The 26,117-nt window shown below is 46.0% G+C and overlaps 1 protein-coding gene across 1 annotated transcript; it reads left to right on the top strand.

Moving 5' to 3' along the window:
* The first annotated feature begins 38 nt into the window (after positions 1-38).
* Positions 39-23,175, top strand: FOXO4 (forkhead box O4). Its single transcript, XM_014256450.2, has 3 exons — positions 39-1,359; positions 12,416-13,648; positions 17,904-23,175. Exons 1-2 carry the CDS (start codon positions 976-978, stop codon positions 13,628-13,630), a joined length of 1,599 nt encoding a protein of 532 aa, XP_014111925.2. The 5' UTR covers positions 39-975; the 3' UTR covers positions 13,631-13,648; positions 17,904-23,175.
* The last annotated feature ends 2,942 nt before the right edge of the window (positions 23,176-26,117 follow it).

Genomic DNA, 26,117 nt, shown 5'->3' on the forward strand with positions numbered 1-26,117 from the left:
CTCGGGGCCCCTCAGCCGCCACCCCACCCGCGCATAGCAGCACGGCGCCCGCATAGTGCCAGGATAAAGCGGTAGTTATCCAGGGTTCGGGGCCGCTCAGCCACGGCCCGCACAGCGCCGCCGCGCGGTCGCCCCCTGCATAAACGCAGCGGGTATTCAGCACACGGGGCTCCTTCGGCCCACCCCGCAACCTGCATGGCAGGCTTACTGCCAGCGTTGCTCTGCGTCGCCTGAGCTGTCCCGGCCGGGCCCCCGCGGGACAGGGCAGAGCCCGAAGCTGAGGCGGCTGCGCTGGGCGCCCAGCAGGAAAGCGGGGCGCGGGGCCAAAACCCATACATAGGGATTGCACCATACAGCGTCTGGGGCTTAGCCAGCCCCGGGAGCTGTACAGCGCAGGGAGAGCGAGGCCCCGGAACATGGTTGCCGCGGCTCTGACGGGCAGATCGGGACGCAGACCCATCACGCCTTACGCCAGGGCGTGTCCCGGAAATAGGCTCCTATCCGTGACGGGATGGCGGAGGGAGCGGCGCTCCCGGCCCGACCCGGAGTGCCGCGGCACGGTCTGAAGTGGGCGGAGGAGCTGCGACAGCCTCGGGGCTGCCACCACTACGCCGCCATCACCGCTCTGACATCGAGGGGAGACTAGAGCCGCACCGGGCCTGGCGGGTTATGTAAGCGCAGCCGCCGCTGTGCCCACTGGGAGATGTAGTCACATCAACGCACCGCCTGCCACGCTCACCCGTCGGGGGAACGCCCCGCCTTCCGCCGCAGGGGACGCTGGGTACTGTAGTCCGCCTGCTGTGTCGGGCTGCCCGCTAACGCCCCGGCGGAACTACCGCTCCCGGCGTGCTCTGCGTGCGCAGGCGCGGGGAGCGGCGCTGCTCCCTGGTAAACAGAGCGGCGCGGCGGCGGCGGGCCCGGGGCGCACAAAGGGGTGGCGGGCCCGGCACTCCTAGTGGGGCTGAGGCGGCGCCCATGGCGGAGCCAGCTGGGGCTGCGGCGTCGCCGGACATCGACCCTGATTTTGAGCCGCAGAGCCGCCCTCGCTCCTGCACTTGGCCGTTGCCGCGGCCCGAAGCGGAGACGGGCGGCGCGGCTGGCGCGGCGGAGGAGGGCGCAGGCGGCGCGGCGGCGGGGCCCGGCCGGGCCGAGGGGGCGCGGGCGGGCGGCGCGGCAGCACGGAAGGGCGGCTCCCGGCGCAATGCCTGGGGCAACCAGTCCTACGCCGAGCTCATCAGCCAGGCTATCGAGAGCGCCCCCGAGAAGCGGCTCACGCTGGCGCAGATCTACGAGTGGATGGTGCGCTCCGTCCCCTACTTCAAGGACAAGGGTGACAGCAATAGCTCCGCTGGCTGGAAGGTGCGTGACGGGCCGGGGCCGGAGGGATAGGCCTTGTGTGCTGGGGCCGGGCCGGGCGAGGAGCGGCTGCGGAGGCGCCTCCCCGGGGCCCCGGCCCGCCCCGCCGGCCCCTCCATGCTCACCTGTTGCTGCTGCTCGTCTGCAGTCACGGCGTCGGTGCCAGTGAGTGGTGCCCACGCTGCGAAGCCTGGGCTTTAGCTCTGCTGAAAGCTCCGGGCGTTTCTCAGATCCAGCCCAAGCGTCGGCTCTGTGCAGCTGGAGCAGCTGCTGGGAGTGGTTATGGCATGGCCCTGCGAGGCTATTCCTCGCGCTGTTTGGATTTAGAAACTTTTCCAGGAGAGAAGGGAGAGTAATTTAAAAGGCTGTGTCCAAGTTTCTCTGCAGGGTAAAGCCTCGGTTGAAGTGTTTTTAGTCACAAGGCTGCAGTTCTTTATCACGTGACTGTGCTAAAGCTCAATATAAATAACTGTCATGGCAGGCGTGCTTGGCTTTCAAGAAGGTCCCTTGAGAAAGGGTCCTGTTTCCAGGACCGTGATGGGAGCCTTTGCTGGAGTTTGGATGAGGGAAAGCAATATTTTGCTCTAAAGGTTCAGCAGTGTCTTCTCTCGTTCTGGAAATAGGCATGTGCAGAGCTGTGTTAAAAGAGCTCTAGACTGTTTCAGTCCTCTGCCTGTGGTGACCTCATGGTCCCTTATCTTTAGTCTAAAGAACTCCAGCAAAGAGAAAGGGAAATGTGAGAGCTGGCTTGCAAAATAGCCCCTCAGCCTGTCCTGGTGTATCAGAGTGGATGCCATGGAGACTGGACTCTAAAGAGTGTGATCTGTTGCTCTCACTACAGACTGGAATTACACTCTTGTTTGCAGTATTTATTAGCAGTTCATCCATTCTGCATTTCTGCAGGAGGTTCAGCTGGCACGGTTTGGAGCTTTGGGCTTCCCTGACTCCAGCCACGTGTTTCTGTGTTTGTCTGACTGAGCAGTAGGTGAGGACAGAGAGTTAATTTCAGACAATAAATAAATAAATAAACGTCTGTTTCTGGTAGGTTGGCTTTCAGCTGGCTCAGCTCTCTGAAGTGGCACACCACGTGGTGGTGTGAGTGCAAATATTTGCTCGAGAGGGTAGAAACATGGTGAGAGGGATGCAGCTGTCGCAGCTTGGGCTGGCACACGTCAGTACAAAACTTTACACCTTTCCCATTTTTCACTCACTGACAGCTCCTGGAGAGTGCACCTAGTTTAACTAATATGGATCATTTTCTGTTATTTCTATGTGTAGGTTGAATCCTGCATACTAAGTTCTGATTTGGGACAGTGTTTGGACTGGTGTTCTTACTGGAAGATAGTTCTTGTTTCCTCAGGCTAGGGCTACTTTCCTGGTCCTGCTGCTCCTGCATGCAGTCATGCTCATTTAACAAAACTGGTGCATTTTCTTGTCAGGAATATGTCTGAGTATCTGTTTGGCAGTAAGGCATGAGATTAAAGTTCAGTGGGGCTTCTGAAATGCTTCCCAGATACTGTGGTGGAGTATAGTGAAATGTCCTGCTGGACTGGATGCTGGAATAAGTACACTTCTGGCCTGAGTCAGTATGGCTGTTCTTTTGTTGTATCCATTCACATGTAATGGGACCGTTAGTCTTAGGTTTTGCTCTGTCTTTTAATAATGTCTCATTTCTGAGTAGGTAGATTTAAATTCCAGAAGTTCACTCTGAGAATTTGTGCATACATGAGAGTGAGATTCCCACTCAGATGCTGTCATAGCTTTTCTGTGATTCATTTTTTAGTGTGTTTTTTCAGCCTGGGAACAGACTAATTCTTGCTTTAGAAGGAGAAGAAAAAGAAACTTCTTGCCAAGAAAGATGAGGGCAGGCAGAACAACAACAACTGTGATGGGAATCAGCTTGTCTTATGATTAGGGCAGTTTGAAGCTCTTGACTTTAACCAGCAAACAGAAAACCATGATAAAAATACAATGCATTTTCTTTCCTGCTCACTCAAAAAATCCTGTTGGCAGAGCTTGGCAGGATGTGTGACCATGGAACTTATTTCTAGTCTTTCTTTCTGTTAACATACAGTTACATAGATTTGCAAGAGGTTTTGTTTGTTTTACTGACCTTAGTCTGTTTGCATTCAGATGTATTAAGTGAAGGGACATCAGACATTTACAGTTTTACAGATGAGGAGTCAGTCAAGTCAGTTCAATTTGACTTTTGTGGATTTACAGTAAAATTAATAGGTGCATCTATAAGACAAACTGGATAAACGAAAGATGTGTCTTCACGTGAGGAATGAACCTGTCTGGTTGGGGTTTTTTTTTGTTGTTTTAGTCTTCCTTGTTATTTTTAGAGCTGTGAAGCTTGCATGTTTTGTGGGTTTTTTAATCTGTAAAGTAAAAGAAAATCTTCTTGAGTTGTCTTAGCTTTAGTGATTTCTCAATTTCTAGGTGAGTGATTTTGCATAAAGGAAATAAATGGGAAGATGTTAAAGGTAGTTGTAGCATTTTGATGTCTGTTAAGATGGTGGTACAGCTCTAGAGTTTTGGTATTTCTGTCTTGTTTGGATGGAGCCAAACTGATACTACATTTTATTTGTATGTAGTGCAGTTTAATAGAGAATTTTGAATAAGTAATTAAAAGCAACGTGTCTTTAAAAACTCTTAATCTACTTTAGTTAATATAAACCACATAAAACCATTGTTGTTTCATAATTAATTTAGAGCTGTTCTACCCCAATATACAATTGGGGGAAGTGCAGCTGTTACAGACTGCCAGGGTGTAACCTCCATGAATTCCGGAAGAATCTGTGTTTTCGAGGAAGATGGTGTTGGCTGCTCTTGAAGTGCTTCAAGCACCTTGTAAAGGACAGATTTTCTGTGTGTGCAGTCTGTCCTTTCCCTGGAAGAATTCAACTGAAGTTAAGAATTAACCAGCCAAAGCAGAAGTGTCCTTGCAGAGTGTGTTCATAGGGGTTTCTTCATAATCCTCTGGGTGCTCTGCAGGATAGTCTGGATATCTATGGATAAAACAATAATTCCTTTTGGTTTTGAGATTACTTGCAAGAGGAAGGTGTTGAGGGTTTTGAGTAAAGTGTATAAACCCTGCAGAAGCATTTTGCACTGGTTGTTACATCCATGAGTATGAGCAGATTTGGTACAGTGAGGAACAATATGAAGGACTCGTCTTTCTTGGTGGAACAAATTGTGTATTCTCCCCAGGCTCTTGTCTTTTTCTTTGTAGAAGCAGAATAAACTTTTAAGTTGTCCTTTTCACCTTCCAAAACTATGTCACTGAAACAAAAATCAGATGTCTTCTATGTATGCAGCATAAAGAACAAATAATTCTGCGCTATTACAGTAATTATGGGAAGCTGATGTCACACTTCTGCATCCTTGTACTCCCTATTTATTTCAAATGTGTGCATGGATATACACAACATATGTACCTTCATACACATATATATGTATATATATATATATATATATGCAACAGCTCAATGAGCTATATTACTAATTATAAATTACCAAGTGTTCTGTTTATCTAAAACAGATGTCTTGGTCTTAATCTTTGTTAGAGTGGGCAGCATTTTCCTGAAAAGCCTTCCATCCCAGCCTTGTGTTTGTGCTATTTTGCATGTAGCTGATATTAAATGTTGACCAGATGGATCAGGAGACCTGACTGAGGCCTCAGGCACAGTCACTTCACTGGCTTTCAGTGCTTCGGTGCTAGATCTGATGGTCCCCAGCCTCTCCCAGAGCTGTGGATATCTGATCTCCTGGCAGAGCATGTGCAGAGCTCCCTCAGGTTGGAGCAACTGCTTGTCCTGTGGCCCTCTGAAACTCCTCCATGAAAGAGAATAGGCCAGCAGACAAAAGCAAGCCAGTCCATCTTCTGGACTATTTCTGCTGTGCTGCGGCTGGCAGATTCTGCCAGGCTATCTTTATTTAATAAATTCCAGTTCAGTAGATACAAAATCACATGAACACTAGTTTTGGTAAAGTTGAAAAGTTTATTGTTTGTTGGTGTGCTGTCTAATCAGTCAGATAACTTTGTTTTTTTCTGTAGTCAGATTTGCAAATAAGGAATGATAAGTTCCTAAAATAGGTACATTCACTGTTTCTTTATAGCTGCTGTTGTGTCCCTTTATACCGTAAGATTTTTAATTTTTTTTTCATGCTCAGATTTGTCAAAACCTTAGGTTCTTAGCTTGAAACTGTAAGGGGCCAAATCATTATCAGGAGAACTTTCTTTAATTTCACTAAGAAGCCCTTTACCCAGGTGGGAACATCTTGTGGCAGTGCTGGGTTTACTTTGAGTTTTGGTAATTATAATTTCAAGATACAGGATTACAGAATGTTTTGGGTTGGAAGAGACCTTAAAGATCATCTCATTCTACATTATTACTGTGGGCAGGGATGCTTTCTAATAGACCAGGTTTGCTTCAAGGCACATCCAGCCTGGCCTTGAACACTTCCAGGGATGGGGCAGGCATGGCTTCCCTGGGCAGCCTGTGCCAGGGCCTCCCCACCCTCACAGGGAAGAATTTCTTAATATCCAATCTCAACCTACACTCAGTTTGAAGCCATTCCTCCTTGTCCTATCACTCTATGCCCTTGTAAGCATTTCCTCTCCTGATTCCTTGTAGGCCCTCTTTAGGTACTGAAAGGCTGCAATGGTTCGAGAAGACATTCAGAATATTTTCCTGTCTTTCCCCACTGAGACAAAACTGAATGGATGCCATAAACCAAAAGGAAACACAAAACTTCAGCTCAGCATCTTGGCTCTGAGCAAAGTGTAATTCTGCCCAACCTTCAGTCTGGTGCAGGTTTGTGCAGAGGTGAGGCACAGTGTGGAGTCTGGGGGCATTTCTGCTACACCACTGACCTCAGTCTGTGAAGAAAGGCTGCTTTCTGTGACTATTGAGAAAGCCTGTAGTGTTTATTCATATGTTCATGTGCCTGAAAGGATATGATTCCCCATTAAGTCTTCTGATACTAAAAATGAAGAAGTATATGTTCTAAACTGAATTGGAATAGCGATGTCATTGCTGTCATCGCTGCTACTTCATTTAAGTCCACCTACTTTTTAATGGTGTTGTAGGTGCTGCTCTCTTTTAGTTTTGATTTATTTTGGTTTCTTGGAAGTTGCTGCCTTACAAAGGGGAAGGAGGGTCTGGCTGTTTGAATCCTGTGTAGCTGAGGGTGGGTAGAAACTGCTGGATTCTTGTCATTACCTCATGTGGCCCAAGCGCATTCATGTGGTATTAGTGATGTGCTTAGTCCTGGCTGCAGGGAGATGTTCCCTGTCCCAGCTGCTGACAGCCTGAGTTTCCTTAAAGCAGGGGGAAAATAAATAACAGAAGCTAAATGAGGGTTGTTCAGATGCCATACTGAGGAGTTCAGCATGAAAACCTGGTGAACACAGGTGGATGTTGTCCATCATCTTTCGCTTAACAGAGAAAAAAAACATTACCTTTTAATCCCATTAGTCTTTAAATGGTCTGGCCACAGTGTGTAGAGTCTGGTGTAGGTAAGGTGGGAGGAAGGCAGCTGGGCATGGCAGGGTGTTATGGATGGCAGAGTGCTGGGTGTGGAAAATGTGGCTGAAGTGCATAGAAGCAGGATAGTAGTGCAAATGTGGGGTCACCAGGTGTCCTGTATTCTAGGTAGAAGAAAACTCATGAGTACTCAGCTGTGAGGAGGGCAAACCATCACAGTGTAGTAACATACACTTGGCCATCCTTAAATTGACACTAATAGGCCCTTGTTGTAATGCCCTAAAGAACTATGAAATACGAGATTTATTTTTTTTACTTGAAGCCTTGTTGAGTGTGGTTGTTTCCCTTAAAAGCTGGGAAAAGCTTGTCTTTTAGTGAAAATTCATCTACTTCATACAATGCCAGTCAAATTACTTGAAGATTTTGCTGCTATTCTTTCCTGCTCCTTGCCAGTTTTTTTGGAAAACTGCTTTCCTGAATGGTTATTCCCTGCAGCACAGCTCAGTTTTCCATGCAGTCCTCAGAGAAAGCTGTTCCTGGGTATCTTGGCTTGCAAAGACAGGTGTCTGCTAAGGAAGGCAGGAGCCTCTCTTGAAATGGAAAATGTAAACCCCTCTCCCTCCGAATTACTATAATTCTGAAATTAAGGGGCTCTCAGGCAAAAATACAGAAGTAGGAGTAACAGTTCTTTTTTAGTATGTATAAACAAAAAAAAAACACAAAAAGAAAAACCTGCAACTTAATAGGAAAATTAAAGTAAAATGCAGTAATACAAAAAAAACAGTGACAGAGTTAGAATACCACCTGACACCCTGTTTGTCAGGGTGTTGGTAGCAGACTGATTAAGTGGTGGTTGCAGTCCTCTTGGAGTGCCAGATGTTGTTCTGTTGAAGCAGTAATCCTGTAGAAGGGTGTAGTTTTCCTCCAAAGGTACAGTGGTATTGTAGATGGATCTGGCCTTCCTCTGGGAATCCAGTGGAGAATGCCTGACTGTGGTGTTCCAAACCCCAGATTATATCCAGGTAGGAATGCTTGGCTCCTCCCCCTGGGTGGAGCATCTCCCAATGGGATGATGTCATTTTATCAGTCATGCAGTGAGACTCAGTGGCCCATTAACAGAGGATATTCCTCTGGAGGGAGGATGGGTGGTGGAAGAGATAAAGAACACTGCCCCACCTGGTTTTAACAGATGGTAATAGAATACATACTTTTGGTTACATCTTGCATTGCAACCTAAGACACTGGGCTGCTGGTATTACTTGTTCCAACAAGTTTCTTCTGCTCTATCTAATCCTTAACAGCTTTTGTTATGTATGCCTGCATGTCTTGTAAATTGCCTCAGTCTTTGCTTTTTAAAGACCTATGATCTTCTTCTGGCCTCCCACTGAAAGATTACAAAAAGGAAAATGTTCTTCCTAAGATAGAGATCCCTGTCTGCTGAGCTTGACGTCTGTGCTCGTGTGTGCCTTCTGGAAGGGGATTGCTGGGGAAGTGTTTCATCTCCCTGGCTCTGGAGCAGTTGTTTACTTGCTGGTGCAAAATCTCTACTAGGAACACTTTTTCCTGAAGCCTTTGGAGCCAAGTGGCTGAGACAGGCACTGACAAATACAGCAGGCGGAGTGTTCTCCCCTTGCAGCCTCCAAGAATGCCATGGCAAATGATAATTCAGCACAATTATAGGCCTGGCAGTGGAACACGTGGAACACGGCCCTGCACTGGGATGAGACCAAGTTCTTTGTATGCCTCCAAGGCAGTGAGAATGTATTACAGGCAGCTGCAGTGATTGCTTTTTTTTTTCTTTCTTTTTTTTTTTGTCTTTTTTTTTTGTTGTTGTCACTCATCCTTTAGAAAGACATTTTGTTAAAAAAATCTGATCCTCTGTGGTTTGTAGTTTAAACTTGATGTTTCCTGGGAGAGTGGCCAGGAAAAGAAAGAAGCCAGTGCATCTCCTGGAAGGATAGCTGCTGTGTCTTGTCTTTCTGAGCATTGTGCTTGGTCCTGAGTGCTCTGCTAGCACAGCACAGGCCATGCACCGCTGTTGTATGGAAAAGCTCTGCTGGGCAGGGCACAAGATTCTCCTTCTGCTCCTGTAAACTTCAGTTTTATGGTAGGGAACCTCAGCTGTACCTACAAAGCTGTATAGTTCCCTGGAAAGGTTGTCAGTGGCCTTCAGTCTTCTGCATTCACTTCACGTGAGCATTTTCCATGGTGTCTGTGGCAGTTGCCCATGAGGCTGACTGGGCAGGAGAATGGCTTGGTTGTGCTACCAGCTCCTGTGGCTAATTCCCTGACATGACACTAAAGCACTGTTTGGTGCTGGGCAGGATCCACAGAAGCACTAATGTTGGTGTAGGGGCAGGCCTGATTTGATGGTGAGAAGTGTTCTGTCCTTTAACTGTGGCTAGGAGATTTTATCAAAGAAGACTTAATGTTCTGGTAACCAAGATTAAGGGAATAGTTTGCATAAGCTGCTAGCCACACTTCTGTGGCTAGTCTGTATGTCCTAGTTTGAAGACACAGTGGTTATGACCTAGGGAATGGTCCACCCTTCAGTGTACAATAAATGTCTCTAGCCAAACTTGATTTTTTTGCATACTATCTGTCCTTAATTTCAGACTGGTTTTGTCTCAGTGTGGTTGGCAGGAATCAGCTTTGATCTGTGATGGATTTAGAGACACAGACTGGCATTTTTTTTATGGCGATGCTTAACATGTAGCCATAAGTACCACTAAAAAGATACCTAAATAAATAGCAATGATCTCCTCGAACTAGTGGCTGAAGATGTTCCTAAGGATTTGAAGGATTCCTGCCTTCATCTCTTCCTTCAGGTCACGCTTCTTTATGATCAAAGAGTTACAGAGTCAAGACCTTGTGTGTTTTGCAGATGCTTAGACGAGCTGGGAACCTCCTACACTGCTGAAGTTGAGCATCTAAAAATGTCATCTGTATGTTTTCTGGTGTGGGTTGCTTAACACCAAGAAAGGAAATATGTCAGGGTTGCCCAGGTGACTGAATTCTGTCATTTCCTCTTCTGTCAGGTCTGACTTGCAGTTCTGTGATTATTTTAGCATAATTAATCTGTCCCTGGCTTTCTCAGTCAGATTTAAGGGTGCCCTCCATGTGTTAGGTGTATTGAGTCACTCTCAGGTGCATTCTGGTGCTGTCCTGCAGCACCCAGGCTGGTGGGTGTGTGCATTCAGTTGGAGTTTGGAACACTCTGGGCTCAAGCCTGCAGGCAAAGCTGGGTCCTGCAGGTGAGTTAGGGCTTGGGTGCTGCAGTGCAGTGCTCAGCTGCCTCCCACAGTCTGCAGGAGAGGTGCAAAAACGATAATGTAGGCATTGCAGTTTAAGTAAGTTAACCCTGTTGGAAGAAATACTCAGGTTTTTTCCTCTGCCTCCAACTACATGTTCTGTTCTCTTCTTTACTTTTCAGTGCTTGACAGTGAGGTAGTTCAAAAAACAGGTAAAAGAGGCAGGAAAATTAGTTTCCAAAGAAGGATAAAGCTGCTTTTCAGTTTGGTTTGCTCTCTGAACTGGCTTATAGGGTCACAGATACTTGTGTTACGGAAGGATGAGAGTTTGAAGATGAGAAAGGAAGGAGTGGTACAGCAATTATCTGTTTCTACAGCTAGCCATTATGTTAGTTCAGCAGTAACACGTAAAATCAGTTTGATACTCTTTAATAGAAGGTGCCAGGCTTCATTGTGCTCATGTGAATCCTGTTCTTATTCCAAGATGTCTTATTTCAAGCTGCTTTTCAGCCAAAAATTAGTTACACAAATTGTCTCTTATGATACCCAAGTTGTCATCATGAACTCACAGGCTGCTTTCAGGAGAATAAATGAAGAATTAGTGACAACTTAGTGGTTCTTATTGCTGCAGCAGTGTGCATTCGAAGTTATGCACATTTACCTGGGAAAGGGGGTAGGATTCTTTGGAAATGAAAGCAGCAGCCTTGCAGGAGACAGTGCACCAGTCTGAAATACTTGTTTCAACACTTGAAGGAAAGGAAAGCTTTGTTTAGAGAAGATGCCAGGCAGGACTATTGTACAGCTATTACTGTGAACAGCTCAAATAATAAAACTGTGTGAGAGCATTGACTGGCACATGTTCCATCAGGCTCTGGCTCTGCAGTCATTCTCCAATTAAGAACATGTGTATTCTTTGATTCCACTTGCAGCAAGCAACCAGTCTTCTCCAAATCCTCAACAGCCAAAGGTTAAAATGAAAGCTAAGCCAGGATGATTCTCAGATCTCCTTCAATCTCCATTAAAACTTTGCACTTTGCCTGTATTGTTTATCTATCTGCGTCTACTTTTTTCTAGGATAGTACTTTTGGTGAGGTGGCCAAAATTAGCATGGGGAGGACTTTTCTGAGAGGAAAAGGGTGGGGAGAGGGAAAGCAGCAGACAGGAAAGAACTGTGTTGAGAGTTGGTGGAAAAAGATGATAAAAGCACTGTTAATTTGTTCAGAATTAAGAGAGTATGCTTGAAAGCTGAGGGTTGTTATATATCTTTTAGTTTATATGAAAAAGATGTTGTGCTCAGACCCTTATTATGTTTCCAATGCAGCACCTTTTAATGATCTGTAATTTGGCCATCTGAACAAATTAAGTGCAGATATCAAATAAATGCACAGGCCTCAAGAGGAGTTTATGGAGGATCTTTTCAATGAGATTGTTCCTTCCTGATTCTAAAACACTGGTGAGTTTATCAGTTGCAGGACAAAAGTTAAGTTTGATGATGGTGTACAGGCATGTTAACTTGCAGTTTTCAGCAAAGCTAAACCAAAAGGAGGGAGCTGGGAGAGGCAAGGAATGTGTGTCTTACCCAGCAGAAAGATGGGAGAGGCTAAAACTGGCATGTACTGTGTGGGAGTGCAGTATCCACTGAACATCTTACCCTGTCAGGAACATGCACCAAGGAAAGCTCACAGCCTTCTTGCAGAGGGAGCCTGGCAGTCTCCAGGATTCTAGGACTCTTGTTCCTTAAAGTTTCTCTCATTTCTTCAGTTTTGGGGTGGAGATGTTAATGGGTGCACTGAATAGAAGCATTTTGCCATTTCTCTTTACCCGGTCTGTTGGATTCACTGTTATGCTCTGCTTGAATCTGACTGAAAACTGGCTATATAAACATTAAAAAAATTGGCCAGGCTTATGCTGGGTAAAGGGGTTCACAAAAGGGTGGGAACAGCAATAACTCACATTCAGGTAGGGTCATATTGAAATTGAAGGTTGTATTTGAGAACTTGTTTACTTGCTCTGCCTAATTTTTTGCAGATTCTGTATGGTCTTAAAAGTTCTTTTGTGTTAGTATTTTGCTAGCTGAAAGCTGCTAGTTGTCATGGTAGCTTCACCCTTGGTACTGCAGTGAAACATGGCACTGCTTGCTAGTGCTGCAAAGCATGTTCAGACAGAAATAGCAGATTTTTTATGGATAGCTTTTTGTTATAACTTTCTTCTCCAGATACTGACTGAATGTGTTTAAGCTTGTGAGGTTTCTAAGTGGGAGATGTGTCAACTGTCAGATCCTCACATTTTGTGGTTTTATTTATTTTTTTTTTCCAGAACTCTATTCGACATAATCTGTCCCTGCACAGCAAGTTTATTAAAGTCCATAATGAAGCCACAGGGAAGAGCTCTTGGTGGATGCTCAATCCTGAGGGTGGCAAAAGTGGAAAAGCACCAAGGAGAAGAGCTGCCTCCATGGACAACAGCAGCAAACTTGCAAAAGTCAGAGGTAAAGCATCCAGGAAGAAGCCTCCTCTCCAGTCTGCACCAGAATCCTCTGCTGACAGTCCTGGCTCCCAATTTCCCAAGTGGCCTGGGAGCCCGTCCGCAAGAAGCAACGAGGACTCTGATGTGTGGAACACCTTCCGGCCTCGAACCAGCTCCAATGCAAGCACCATTAGTGCCAGGCTTTCTCCTATCCTGACAGAGCAGGATGACCTCCATGATGAGGAGCTGCTTCCTTCTCTCGTGTACTCCAGTGCATCCAGTAATGTTCCACCAACTGTGACTGAGGAGCTTGAGCTCATCGATGGGTTAAATTTGATGTCTCCCAGCTCATCTGTGCTATCTACCCAGCAATCTGCCTCAAGTGGTCAGATCCAGAGAGATTCCAGCTTTTCCTTGCAGAGCCCAAATGCAGCTGGTCAGACTTTTGGCAACTCCCTCTTTAACCCTGTTGATATTTCACTGCAAAGTTCTGTTGGCCATTTCTCTGCCCCTCAGACCTTGGAAGCTCTTCTGACACCCAGCTCTACGCCTCCAAGGGATGTTATGATGACTCAGGTGGATCCGGTTCTCCCACAGACTGGTAACAGGATGAGCAGCCGAACTCTTCTGCTTCTGGGTGGACAAGCTGCCCAGAGTAAAATGAGCTCAGGCAATCCACGAGGAAAGCCTGCAGAGCAGCAGGCAGAACCAGTCGGTGCCAGTGTTTTGCCATCAACACTTCCCATAGTGACATCTCCTCAAAACACTGCCAGCATCACCAGTTTGAAGGCTCCAGTTTCTGCAACAACTGCCCAGTCAGTCCAGCTGGGCAGTCCAGTGCTCCTTTCATCTGCCAGCCCTGCTCCCTTGGGATTGAACCAGGACAGGCTGCCCACTGACCTGGACATTGACATGTACATGGAGAACCTTGAATGTGATATGGATTACATAATCAACAGTGAACTCATGGATGGAGGACTGGACTTCAATTTTGAACCTATTCTGCCTACTCCCAGCTATCCCAGCACCTCACAGGCCTCCAACCATACCTGGGTACCAAGTTAACTTCAGGAGCACAAAAAGGTAGGTGTAGTTGTGTAAAATGCTACAGCTCAATAGTGGAAACAGCTCTATCTAGGATGGTTCCTGTGCCCAACTATGCAGCAGTTAAAGGAACCTCTTTGAAAGCATAGTAAAAAGCTTTTGGAAGAGTCATGTTCCCTTTTAGTAGGAGAAAAGGCTGTTTAAAGGTAGGTGAATTTAACTTGCCAGGTAGTCAGCTCCTTTATGAAATAGAACAGCAACCTGAATGAAACTCCTGTTGTCTCCTGTCACCCAAGATGACTCCATCACAGGACATCAGTCAGTGCCTACAGCACTACAGTTGACATGAGAGCATGTGCTGATTCCATAAATAAAGACATCCACCAATATGTACAGAATGGTTGAAGTGAGCCAAGCACATACTGTGTTTCTATCCAGGTAATTATTATCCCTGCAGAGTTCTCTACTGTGTGTAGTAGCAAAGCACGTCTGTGTCATGACTGCTTAGGTCTGTGTTTAGAGGTCGCAGTCACTCTTATCGCACCTTCTGCCCTTCCCTTACCTGGGGGAGTGTTTGTTAAGTCAGGTAAGCTGGCTCACCAGCATTAACTACTGAATTGCTTCCCATTATTAGAATAGAAAACAGGAGTCTGCAGCTTGTATGGAGGTGGAAGGATGTGTTAGTGCTATCCTATGCACAGCAAAGCTGCCTCTTCAACAATTTATCATATTTGCACAAATAGGGTCATTTTGGCAAATAGTGTATATGACAACAAGACTTAAAAATATCTTATTTTTTGTGGCTGTAACATCCTGATTTGAAACACTTAAACTAGAGGCAGTAGAAGAATTGGGGAACTGGAGCTGAAGGCCTGCTTCATACTTGGTACTCTGTTAGCTGATGGAAAGTGGACAGACTGGAGCATAGGCTGGACATTGGTTGGAAAGTGGAAGCCTTGCCAAGAATATTTCCTTTTTAGGAGGCAGATATGGTATTTGTCAGTGTTGCAAATTCAACTGCTAATACTGTCCAGCTGAGCAGGCAGAAGTAAGGGCAAACTGCAGATACTGCTTCAGTGGTGGGAAGCCCTTAAGCTTCAAAATCATGGGTACAGAAATTATCATCTATTTGACCTTAATACTCTTTCCTAGGCATCTGAGTAACTTGGAGGTGATTTGGACCAGGTGACCTCTGTCAGTGCAGCCATTTTCTACAAGTGTCTTGGGTCTAGACAGAGTAAAATGCTGTCATTTGAGCTGGTGTTACTTAAACTGTGTGAACATATTGATGCACCACTATATATATTGAGGTTTTAAACACAGCTTAACTCCCTCTTATTCCAAGTCACATCCCACTGCTTAGGATGTCATTTCTTAGTAGTGTTCTTCTGTTTGTACCTAACACATCTCTTTATTGTAGGGAGAGGGTGATCAGTTAAGCTTTTCTGTTTCCTTATGGGGCTTTTTATAGTGATGTCTGTTAGCTGTGCATTTGCTGAATTACTGAGTGTCTTAAATTGAAATCGAATTTCAATTTAAATTAAAATTAAATTTAAATTTTGAGTTTCTGTATTTCACTTGAAGATATTCAAAGACAAATTTGGTTGACAAAACTATGGTATCCTTCTGTTAGGACTGTTTGCAAGTTAGTGACAGAGGCTGTGGCTTTTTGAGCAGTGTTTCCACTGTTCTGAACTTTTGTGTTGTGGGTTTTATTTGTTTGTTAGGGTTTCCTTTTTTCTTTTTATGCCATGCTAGGGCAGACCATTATATTTATGGACTTTACAGGGGTGAAATATTTTTCACAGAACATATGCAAGCTGTCCTCCACTCCCAGGCCAGATAGACAAGACCTCTTTTTACAGCATACCAGGTATAGGTTATTTTTTAAGAGTGTAAAGCAGAGAAGCTGAGGAATTATTTATCAAAAGGTAGGGTCTAGTACTGTTGAAGATGTGGATATAATCAAGTGCTTAAGTGGGAGAACAGGAGCTCTTAAAAGCACAGTTATGTTCTTGTTCCGTATTGTATTCTGTGTGCATTGCTTAATCAAAACAGAGGAGGTACTGATGTCAAAACCCCTGGATTTTCTTTGTTCCACGCATGCAGTTGAGGTTATACTTTTTGGAAAATGTGCTGGACATGAAGGAGTGAGATCTGGAGCAAGTTCTGAACCACATTGTGTTTGAGCAGAAAGCGTAGCTCCCACGTGCCTCTCGGTGCTCTGGTCACAGCAGTGGTGCCCCAGGAGGAGGGGCCACACCCTGTCAGTGAGCTTTGCTTCAAGCCTTTTATACTGTCCTTAGATTATGTTTGCCTTTTCTGAGTTTTGCAAAGCTTTTCTGTTTTGCCTGTATGCTGGAGTCCATGGAGTGGGGATGAGGGGGAGATTTTCCCCAAAGGAGAGCAAATATTGTGCAAAAGGCTACCCAGACAGAGAGGTGGATCAGGTTTCTAGCAAAGAGGGAGCAGAGGAGCATGTGGAGAGAAATAGGAGTGTTCCTGGGAGAAAGCAGAATGTTTTCTCAAATTAATGAGTTACAAAACAAAGAGAGCTGCAGGCATCAGTGTCTGTGAGGAGGTCAAGACTCTGTCAGTTCTCCCTTACTGCAGTGAGTTCCTAGGATCCCTGTTTGGAAATCACTTTTCAGGGAAAGCTATATATTGTCCTGGTGTAGCATTTTTCCTTTTGTATCCTTTCTCTTACTGTGTTTTTCTCTGTGTTAAATTCACACTGGCAAAAGCTATTCTTAAGTGATCACTAACATAAAGCTGTTCTGAGTAGTTACTGTGGGCTTAACTCGTGGCCTCCTGGGTCAGTTATGGGTGTAATGCTGAGCAAAAACTGTCAGTTAATTACAGTGATCATGTTCTGATTTGAGCAGCCAGAATGAAAGTGAACTGGGGAAGTATTTCTCTTTGTAGACAAGAGGATATCTTTAGGAAAGAGTACTTAGTCTTATCTGCAGCACTCAAAAAGATATGAGCTAGTTGGTGTTACCTTTGGTGCTCAAAGCTCCCATGATTTTATCCTCTTCTTGCAAGTTAAATGCCAAAGACTTGTCCACAGCTTCACCAGGAGTCTGTTTGAACCCTGCCTGTGTTTCTTTGCATGGGGATTTAAGATCAAACACTGAAACTTTGTTTCTGCCCAGCAGTGATGCAGCACCCACAAAGTGAGCTATTAGCCACAGAGGAAGACAGTCAGCATAGAAATAGAACTGCCTTTTTTGTAAAGTGCTATTGTTTTTGTTTCATTGGTGAATGTAAAATCCATCTACTCTTTTGGAGTATCTTTTGGATATTAGTTAATTACTGTTAGTTGTTCAGGTAGACTCCCTATAGCTTCTCAGTCTGGAGAACTCTTTATCCCTTGCCCAGTTTGTTCTGGATTCATGCTGTTCTTACTCTATCGAATTCCCTTTGCTCCAAACATTGGATTTTGTCTGACAGAACATAAATAAATAAAATCCTTATAAACTTGCAATTTCCAAAACCAGCCTGTTGCTCTGGCTTCTGTTTTAACTTACTGACTTTCCTTGTTCAGGGGTGATTCCCTCTTGTAGTCTTTTTTTTTTTTTTTCCTTTTCACAGGTTTATTTCATGCTCACTGTTACTGAATGTAGCTGGTGGGATGCCCTACATTCATCTCACTGTTTTGCCTTTCAAAGTAGATTGTGTATCTACAGTAGTGGTTTTATGTCAGTGGCCTAAGTCTGCTTAGACTTATTCCAAGTCTTGTTTGAATGAGTCGTGACAGCTTTATTGAGGTGAGGCAGAAGACCTGAGAAGAGACCTTCAGACTTTTGGGGGATTAAGATATCTAAAAATGTTTAATTATTTGGAAGGTAGAGACAGGATTTCTTTATGTGGGTGAGCATAAACAGTTTGTGTGTGATTTTTAAGTGTCTGTTTTTCAGTCTTTTCCCTGCCAGTTGATACTTGTGGTTGTTTAAGGTGAAGAGTAATTTTCATCTTCCTTGCTGCTTTCCTGCAATGCCTCTGGTGGTAGCCAAGTCCTTCTTTAAACTTCCTTATCTTGCAGAGCCTTGTTGGTGCTGTCAGCTTACAGGAGTAATACTTACTGTTGACCTTTCTGTCCTTCTGTCTCAGTCATACTCTGAAGCTTGGAGCTGAGCAATTGCATCCTCCACTTGACTCTGTTGATCAAGGTCTCTTGTGGTCTGTTTGTTCTGTAGGGGCAGATTGGTAGTAATTAACTCCTTATCTATGCATCCAGGATTCCCACTGAAGCAGTGCTCTAACCAGTCACTCTTATTTTTCTTCTTCCTAGTGTCCTTCAGGTTTTGAACATTGGGTTCTGACTTCACTTCCCACCCCAGCAGAGAAGAGAATGGAGCATGTTGGATTCAGTTTCCCTGCACATCATGCCTTGGGCAGAAGGGGCTGCCCATCTGGGAAGAAGGGGCAACCTGCACCTGGCTGCAACAGGAAGAGTTCAAAAATAGTAATCCTGTTATGTGCCATGGCTCTTCCTACAAACCTGTCCCTGCCTTGGACCATCTGGAGAAACCCATGTCCAAAGAGGAGCCCTGGTAAAAACCTCGGCCAGAAGACTGTGCCAGGCAATAGTGTTTTCCTGTGTGATGAGTTGGGTTTGCTGGAGGAATCTCTCACTGGCTGTCCTCTCTCTGCTATGGCAGAAAGTCTCCCAGTGCCTCGGACTGGTGGAGGGCTGGCTCTGCTCTCGCTTGGCTTGCCTCATGGGGCAAAGTAGTTGGACTTTCTGATTAAGCCACCAGATGTGCACTTGGTATCCCACAGACTTGCAGAGGAATTGGTGGGAGCTTGTTGGTAGCAGCCCTGTGGGAGAAGGGTGTGCTGTTTCAGGGGTTGGTTTCAGTGTGCCCATCACTGGAGCGTCCATCATCATTCTGCAGGGAAGGGTGGTTATCATGGTATAGAAGGCTTCCCATTGTCCCCCTGGGTGGAACAGGAGGACACTGAGTTTTTCACTGTGCCAACTGAGCCCCATTGAATCAGAAGCATGTTTTGAGAAGTCCCTATGCTGTTCTCAGCACTTTCCTGATACACCAGGCTGCTGTAAAATAAGCACAGGTGCTAGTAGCTGCTTTCTGGGACATAAAAACATTGTTTTGGGTTTGTTTTTGATCTGTCTTGCTACAGCAGCAAAATGGAAAGCCTGGGTGTGGCCTTAACAGAGCCCTGGTTGCTTTTCAGAAGGGCATTTTCTATAGATGAAATATTTTTTTACTAATCTGGGAACTTTCTACAGTGAATACGAAGCCAATATAATGTGTGTCCCTATTACACATCTCTCCGTCTGCAAAGGCAACAGTGACAGACTCTTTTTCAGAGCTGTATTAGGAACAAACACATTTGATGTTTGATGATGTATATGATTGAGGGGAAGGAATTGGCAGGTCCCTGTGGTTTCAAACCACTGTGGGGAAGAGTTGTACATTATTGTAATCTATATGTAAAAGTAGGTTCAAATTACATAGAAGCTTTTCTAAACCTTTTTAAATATATATATATTATATATTTTAATTGAAAAACGAGGTTATTGGATAAAAAGAAACAAAACACATTTGCTGCATCTGTCCCCTTCATACCAGATAACACTACAGTATGGGAGGGGGCAGGTCTAAGGCATTTTGGGCCAAGAAGCTGAAAATGTTGGGAAGGGAAGGACACCGCAGCATAACTGGGGAATGGCTGCTCTCCCCAGAAGAGGCGGAGGGAAGGTGCCTGGCAGGGCATTCAGACACAGCTGTTCAGGCTGGGCAGTCCTGCCAAGCCAAGAGCACAATGGAGAGAATGCTAATCATTAACAGTGCTCGTTCTCAGCTAATCCTGTAAGTAGCTGGCCTGCAGCTGATCGACAGGACAGATTCCCTAGTCTGCTAAGGAGGTGGTGTGGACTGGATCATGCTAGATCTGCTGGCACTCTGTGTAGCTCTAATGGAGGGCATGACCTGTTGTATTTGGTAGTTCACTTTGGTTTCTGAGGGTTTTTGTTTTCTTGCTGAAGCTTCTGGTACTGCTGGGGAACTTGAAGCCTGTAGGCTCACCCTCAGGGGTCCACCTGGGATTCTGCTCTGTCTCTGTCCTCTTGCAAGACAGAAATTAGGGGTCAAAAGATAAATTCAGTGGCATGTTCCTGTCACTGTTCTGATGCTTGCAGTGGCAGGGTCTGTGGGAGACGTGGTGCTTTCATGGTGTTCTGGTAGGCTTGGTCTAGGAGAAAGATTCTCCAGTCCTTTTTGAAGGTGGCTTCAGTTCAGAAAGTTTATATCGTGCAGCGTAGTGAGCCACACTGTTACCAGCTGTCTGCTCTATTTTCATTTTCATTTGAATGGAGATTGGAACAGGAGAAATCGCCTGGTTACCTCCAACAAGGAGTCTTCAAAAGTCTTATCGACAGCGTGGTATGCCATCAAAGCCTTTAAATAGTTTGATAACCTTTGTTTTGAAGGCTTCCTTCATGGCAGACCTCCCAGTGATGTTTCAAATTTACCCACAATCTACATGTCTGGCCACACCTCATTGTAATAAATAAACAAAAAGACAGCTCCTAAGCTGTGATCCCAGGGTTTACACACATGAGGCATGGATGAACGTTCTCACCGGAGTTAGTTCATTACACAAGTGCATAGATACCCTTTCACAACACCTGATGGCACGTGCCACACATAATAATCAGCCATTCTGAGCTGCAGTGAACAGACTGGAGAGGTTTATGTTATTTGGTACATAATATGCCACCTTGTTAGCTTGGATCCTGAAGGGAACTTGATCCAACAATGTAGAGAGCAAGTTGAATGGCTGCCCATGATTCACAGCCAAGTATCAAAGGACAAGGCACCAGTATGTGTGGTCATGTTAAATGTGAGTCTCTGGCTCATTTCCCATGAAAAGGGAACCCAAAGCAATAAAAAAGACAGTAACCAGTGCTTCAGACCAGAAATCCATGGTGAGCTGTTTCTGTCTGGGTTGGTCTGTGGCAAAGAGGTGCTGTCTTCAGACTGTTACAAAGTGTCCCGTAAGTGTGACGGCAGCAGGGAGCTGGCCTGGTCTCTGCAGAGAGCCTGGCCCTGAGCACTCAGGTAGCACCCCAGGGACATCTGACATGTCTCAGCTGGTTCATGTCCTTGATCCTGCTGAAGGAGGTGCAACACCAGGGCTCAGGGTTAGTGCTTTACAGTGTGAATTCAGAAATGACCCTGTCCCTTGAGTAACGAATAGAGTGCATACCTGTTTTGTTTTCCCCATATTCCTGGGCCATACTTCTGGAGGCAGCACTGGAGATAGGAGTACCTCTGGCTGGAGTCCTGCTGTACCAAGTTCCTGTAAGTGGCATTTCTGCCTTGCAGTAGTCTGTACAGGTGCTTTTTGTCTCCTCAACACAGCAGGAGCTGTCTGTGGTTGAAGAATCTTGAGAGTGCACTAGTGCTGAGAATGGTGTTCAGAAAACTCATGGAGTGCTCAATAAACCATGAATGTAATGTTGCAGGCTCAAACAAGCAATTTATCTTCCTTTTTTTTTTTTTTTTTGTATGTTTAGCAGGATAGCTTGTATTGTGGGCACAGAGGGCAGGGATGCAGAGAATTTGGGAGTTCTACAGACACTTCATTTTCATAAACCTTGAGCTTTTTTAGCCTGGGTTACTTCCTCACAGGACAAGGAGACTCTAAAGTTCCTAAACTGCTGCTTGCAGAAAGGCTATACCTGGCAAGGGGTTGCTCAATACTCGTCCAATTTTTTGTATTCTTGCCCAAAGTATTTGCTGCTGCTGCTGCTGGAGCCCAGATAATGTCTTGGTGTCTCTTTATGCTGCATTAGCACCACAGGCCCCATACTTTGCGCTAGTTTTTGCTCTAATGAAGGATTGGGCTGAGATTTTGAGAGCAGCTGTGAGTGGCATGAGAAGGGAAGGGGCCAGTGAGATGGGGGAGTGATGCTGCTGAGGAGAGTGGGTAGGAGACTCTTGGCATGAAGCATTACTTTATGCTGTGTTCCTTTTCCTCACTGAGCTCAGGCAACAAGTTCCTCCATCTTCAGAGGATCAAATGCCATCTTAACACTGCATTGAAACCACCATGCAGCTCAGGGCCACAAAGGGTTCAGGTAACTAAGCCCTTGGAGCTTAGTAGGAGGCAGACTTGTTTCTTTTATTTACACTTGGGTTTGGCAAATTGCTTGATTTTTTTTTTTATATAATTTAAGCATATTTTACTTCCAAGCATGTACTTCCAGCTTCATGTGAGAGCTTGGAAAATTGAAAGCTTCCAGGAACCCTTAATTTTCCTTGCTGGTGTGTCTAAAACCATGTTAGCCCTATCCTGTACTGCTTTTAAAACAGCAGTCAGATCATCCTGATGAGAGGAATGAAGCATTCCAGAGCCTGGGTGTATTCATAAACAAGAGTCATAATAGAAGCAAGTAGCACTAATCAGCTTTTCCAAAGTAAATGCCTAGAAAGCTTTTATGTAGATAATAATTTGTTAATTTTCTTACTTAGCTGCTTATTTATAGACACATTCAAATGCTTCAGGGCTAGCCTTGCTCCAGGATTGAGTAACCTGTGTCTGGTGTCATGGGTAGGAGTGCCTTGGGAGTGGTGACCTGGACTGTCACCAAAATGTGAAAGTTTGGATCCATTATTAAAAAAAAAACAAAAACAAAAACAAATTAATCAACTTTGGGACATGAGCATGAACAGGGAATAGCTTAGGGCTTGCCTCAGGTGCATGTCCAATGAAAAACATGTTCTAATTAATGTGGAGAAAAGCAAACAAGAGGTGACTTTGAAGCCTGAAAGATCTGTCCATGTGAAAGCTTGGAGCATATGCTAACCCATCACCACACTTGCTTGACCTTCAGAGAAGGGATCCCCTCTCTTCACTAGCCTGTCTGTCTTTCCCTGCACCCTGATGTGTCTGTAGCTGATGGAAAGCAGTATGATGGAATGAAAATCACTCCTAATACTGTGGTGTAAAGCAGGGAGAAGAGGCAGCAGAAGCTGAAGGTGTAAGAGCTGACAGTGTTGCATTTATGGTTCTTTGGCTAAGGCAGTGTTATGGTGTGTGGTAGAAGGGGATGTTCTGGGACACAAAAACAGAGTCCTTGGTTTTCAGAAGGGCAGTGGTGTGGGACTGGTGGTGTGGGGTTCCCCAGGGTGTCTTGAGAGGTTTGGCTACATAGAAGATAGGTTACTTCTCCTGAAAGAGCCACCTTCATAGGGCAGTGGGGGTGGTTCTGTGAAATGGTGCTTCCAGCACAGTGGAGTCTTCACCTGGTGTGATCCCAGGAAAGGCTTCTGCATTGCTAGCACAGATGTCTGCTGCACACAGGGCAGGCACCACTACCTGACATAGTTTCCACCACATCCCCTGTGCACTCTTCCACCCATTTCTCACAATAATTTTTTTTTTTAGAAGATAAACCTCTGCTTTTGATTGCTCTCTGTAGCAGTGTAACTTCTGAACCATTACAGGCTTTGTTACCATCTGTGCTAGCAAGACTGTAGAATGTGCTAGACTAGGGGAGAATGTTTGAAAAATAAAAACCTGTAATCCTCTGTTCTGTGTCTCATACAGTTTGTTCTGTTCTCATGGCAAGGGCCAGCTATTTTTCCTTGCCCTTGTCTTCTTTCCTCTGCCATCCTCACCTGTTATGGCCCCCCCGGCAGTGAAATGCCCCTTAGTTGGTCAGAGGCAGAAGGGTTGCAGTGTGACCACCCACAAAGTCTCTGGTGTGCTCTGCAGTGTATAGAGCCCCTTGTTGCAACTTGCAACAAGTACATCGAGATCCATGGAGTGCCAAGCCCTAAAACTGACCCTGGGGAGTTTTAAATCCTGCAGGACTAGTCTAGAGTTGTTTTAGTCCCTTCATTTCTTGCCTTTCTAGACCTGAGTGCTGAGGGTGACTCTGTTTTGTATAGCTACATTCAAATATCTTTGTGTGTCAGCAGCAGTGGTGGCAGGTAAGGAGATGAGAGTAAGGACAGAAGGAGTGTAAACCATGGGTTCCACTGGCCAGGTTAGATACATGGAGGGCAAATTGGGGATGTTCTAACGCTGCTGAGGGTAAAGGCTCATTTGTTAAATTGCACAATGTGTGTACAGCCAGAAAATTTTCTTTCAAAGCCTTGGATACTCTGTATATTATTTTTTAATTCTATTCTTTGCTGCAGTTAATGCAAATAACTGTATAACTCTAAGGGGCTCTTAAGGGTCCTGCAGCAAGATTTAACCCAATTTACAAAAATGGGGAATTAGAAAAAGATCCTTAGGGGAGCTGTCTGCCCCTCATCTGTTCCTTGGTACTTAGGGCTTCTTGCAGGCACATAATGATGGGTGCTGTTGGAGACACAAAATGCCAAAGATTTTGCAGCTGATTGGATCAAAGTGGATGTGTTCAAAACTTGCTGCACAGCAGGGGACCATGCATTTTCCCAGTAGCCATTAACATTTCTTATACTTCTTTGAGCATTGGCCTGTGCCATTTAAACACTGCCAAGGAGTGCAAAATGGGAATGCCTTAGCTCAGGGTTGCTTTTGATGAGTGTGACGCTCTCTGCAGCAGTCACCAAGAGTCCTGCTGTGTTCTATGGGTTCAAGGCATTGTGTTTGCACCTTTCTTGCAGTCTTGGAGACTTTGTAGCTCTCCCAGCTTGTCACCATAAGTATTTTGGCCTGTGGGTAGTTGCCTGCGGAACAGCAGTACATGAAGCCAGTGCAAAAGCAACTTTTCTGCTCAGCTGGGTTTCTGGCCAGAGTCCTGCTTTGCCTCCAGCCCCTGCTGGCTGATGAAGACCTGTGTGCCACCAGTGATGTGCCCACGTGTGGAAGCACAGTGGGGAAGGCTACTGCCCTACTGCATGTGTTCTTTGTGGTGGAGCTGGGGCAGAGGGACATGGGTGCACACTGCCTTCTTCGAGCTGTCCTCACCTCATGTGCTATTACTTCCTCTTCACAGCTCTGGTAAGAGCAGCAGTCAGAGGCATGACTTTGAAGGGGTGAGTTGTAGGAGCTGTGGCAGTACCATTGCTGCAGTGTGACTTGGTGTTGTCCGTGGGCTAGAGCACACCATTCCTCCCACCACGCATCTTGGGAATGGCTCAGCTGTTACAAAAGCAGTCCTGGCTGCACCTGCCAGCACTTCTTTCTGCTACAGGCTTTGAAAGAAACTCAGTTACTGCTTTGGGCACGTGCCTGCATCCTCCCCTCGGTAATCCCCGGTACAGCCGGTGTCCCAACTCCCGTGTGCAGGATATCCTGGAAGGTTCCTGTAGAGGTGAGCCAGTCTGTACTCTGGCAGTTCTTCCAGCCATAGAGCAATAGGGAGGAATATCCTGGCCCAAGCACATGAAGGATGGGGGGGCCAACAGGACAGAGACTCAAGCATTAAAATTGCCAGACTTGTGGCATGCTGTTTGTGACTGCCTGCAGTCTCTCCTGGCCTTGCCAGCAGATCTGCTTGTGTCTGGTCAGGGCTGAGAGAGCATGGAGCCCTTCATCTTACTGGTATGGCTGGTATTTGTGAGCTGGAGTGTGTGGCAGCTGCCCCAGCCCCTGCAAGGCCAGCCCTTAGTGCAGGTGTAGAGATGAGATAAAAGGGAGCCAGCCTCACATCACCTGGGACAGGCAGTCCCTCACCCCCAGCCAGAGGCATGCTGGCAGCAGGCTGGGAGCCAGCCCCAGGCTGCCCAGCGCTGCTGGCTTCAGGAGCAGTGAGCCCTGTGGGGAACTGGCTGCTGTGACCTATCCCAGCCCTGCAGGGGATACAGCTGCTGTTGCAGGGACAGCAGGGAGACTGGCAAGCAGCTAGGCTGCTGTGGTTAACCCTGACAGCGAGCAGTACACCCAGCTGCCTGATCCCTGCCCAGCCCTCACTGTGGCTAAGTGATAGTATAGCAGTCAGTCCCACAGCTAGTCAGTCTAGCCAAGCCCGGCGGCAGCTGTCCCAGCACTAGTCATCCTTGCACTGGTGTCACTTGTTCCAGCACCGGTACTGACTCAGCTGGTACTACCCAGCACCAGTTGTTCTGGCATTTTACTGCCCAGGCACTAGCTTGGCCCAGTACAAGCTGGCCCGGCCCCAGCAGAGGGAAGGCACCAGCAGCATGGATCAGGAATAAGTTGGTCTTGGTTCCTGGCCTTGCTGAGTGCTTGGGAGCGTGAGAAAAATGCTTCTTCAGCTGCAGAAGCAGCACCCACACCTTGGCCGCCAGTGACCAGATACCAGCCAGCTCCTTCCTCTGGCACATTCCACTCCTCCTTGCTGGAATGCCACAGCCCCTTCTTCCCTCTTTTCCTATCAAACATGCAAAGCTCCAGCAGTTGCTTATCTGAGCATGGCAAGAGAATGTAGCTGAGCTGAACAGGATAGGTGTAGCCTCAGTGACCAGCTGCTGGCCATGAACCAGAGCTTGTCAGTACGTAACCCCAGCATGGCTGAGCATGTTTGGTTTCCTGGCACTTGGGTCATCTCAGGGCTGTGGTCAGCCAGGCATTGCTG

The sequence above is a fragment of the Pseudopodoces humilis genome, chromosome 15 (assembly GCF_049639895.1).
Source record: "Pseudopodoces humilis isolate 2021_Gansu_Grassland_sample_001 chromosome 15, ASM4963989v1, whole genome shotgun sequence".
Classification (NCBI taxonomy): Eukaryota; Metazoa; Chordata; class Aves; order Passeriformes; family Paridae; genus Pseudopodoces; species Pseudopodoces humilis.

Excerpts from the sequence above, each read along its gene's own strand:
- FOXO4 (XM_014256450.2), top strand. The coding sequence starts at position 976 with ATGGCGGAGCCAGCTGGGGCTGCGGCGTCGCCGGACATCGACCCTGAT. Across the intron at positions 1,360-12,415 it reads ATAGCTCCGCTGGCTGGAAG|AACTCTATTCGACATAATCT; the intron begins GTGCGTGACGGG and ends TTTTTTTTCCAG.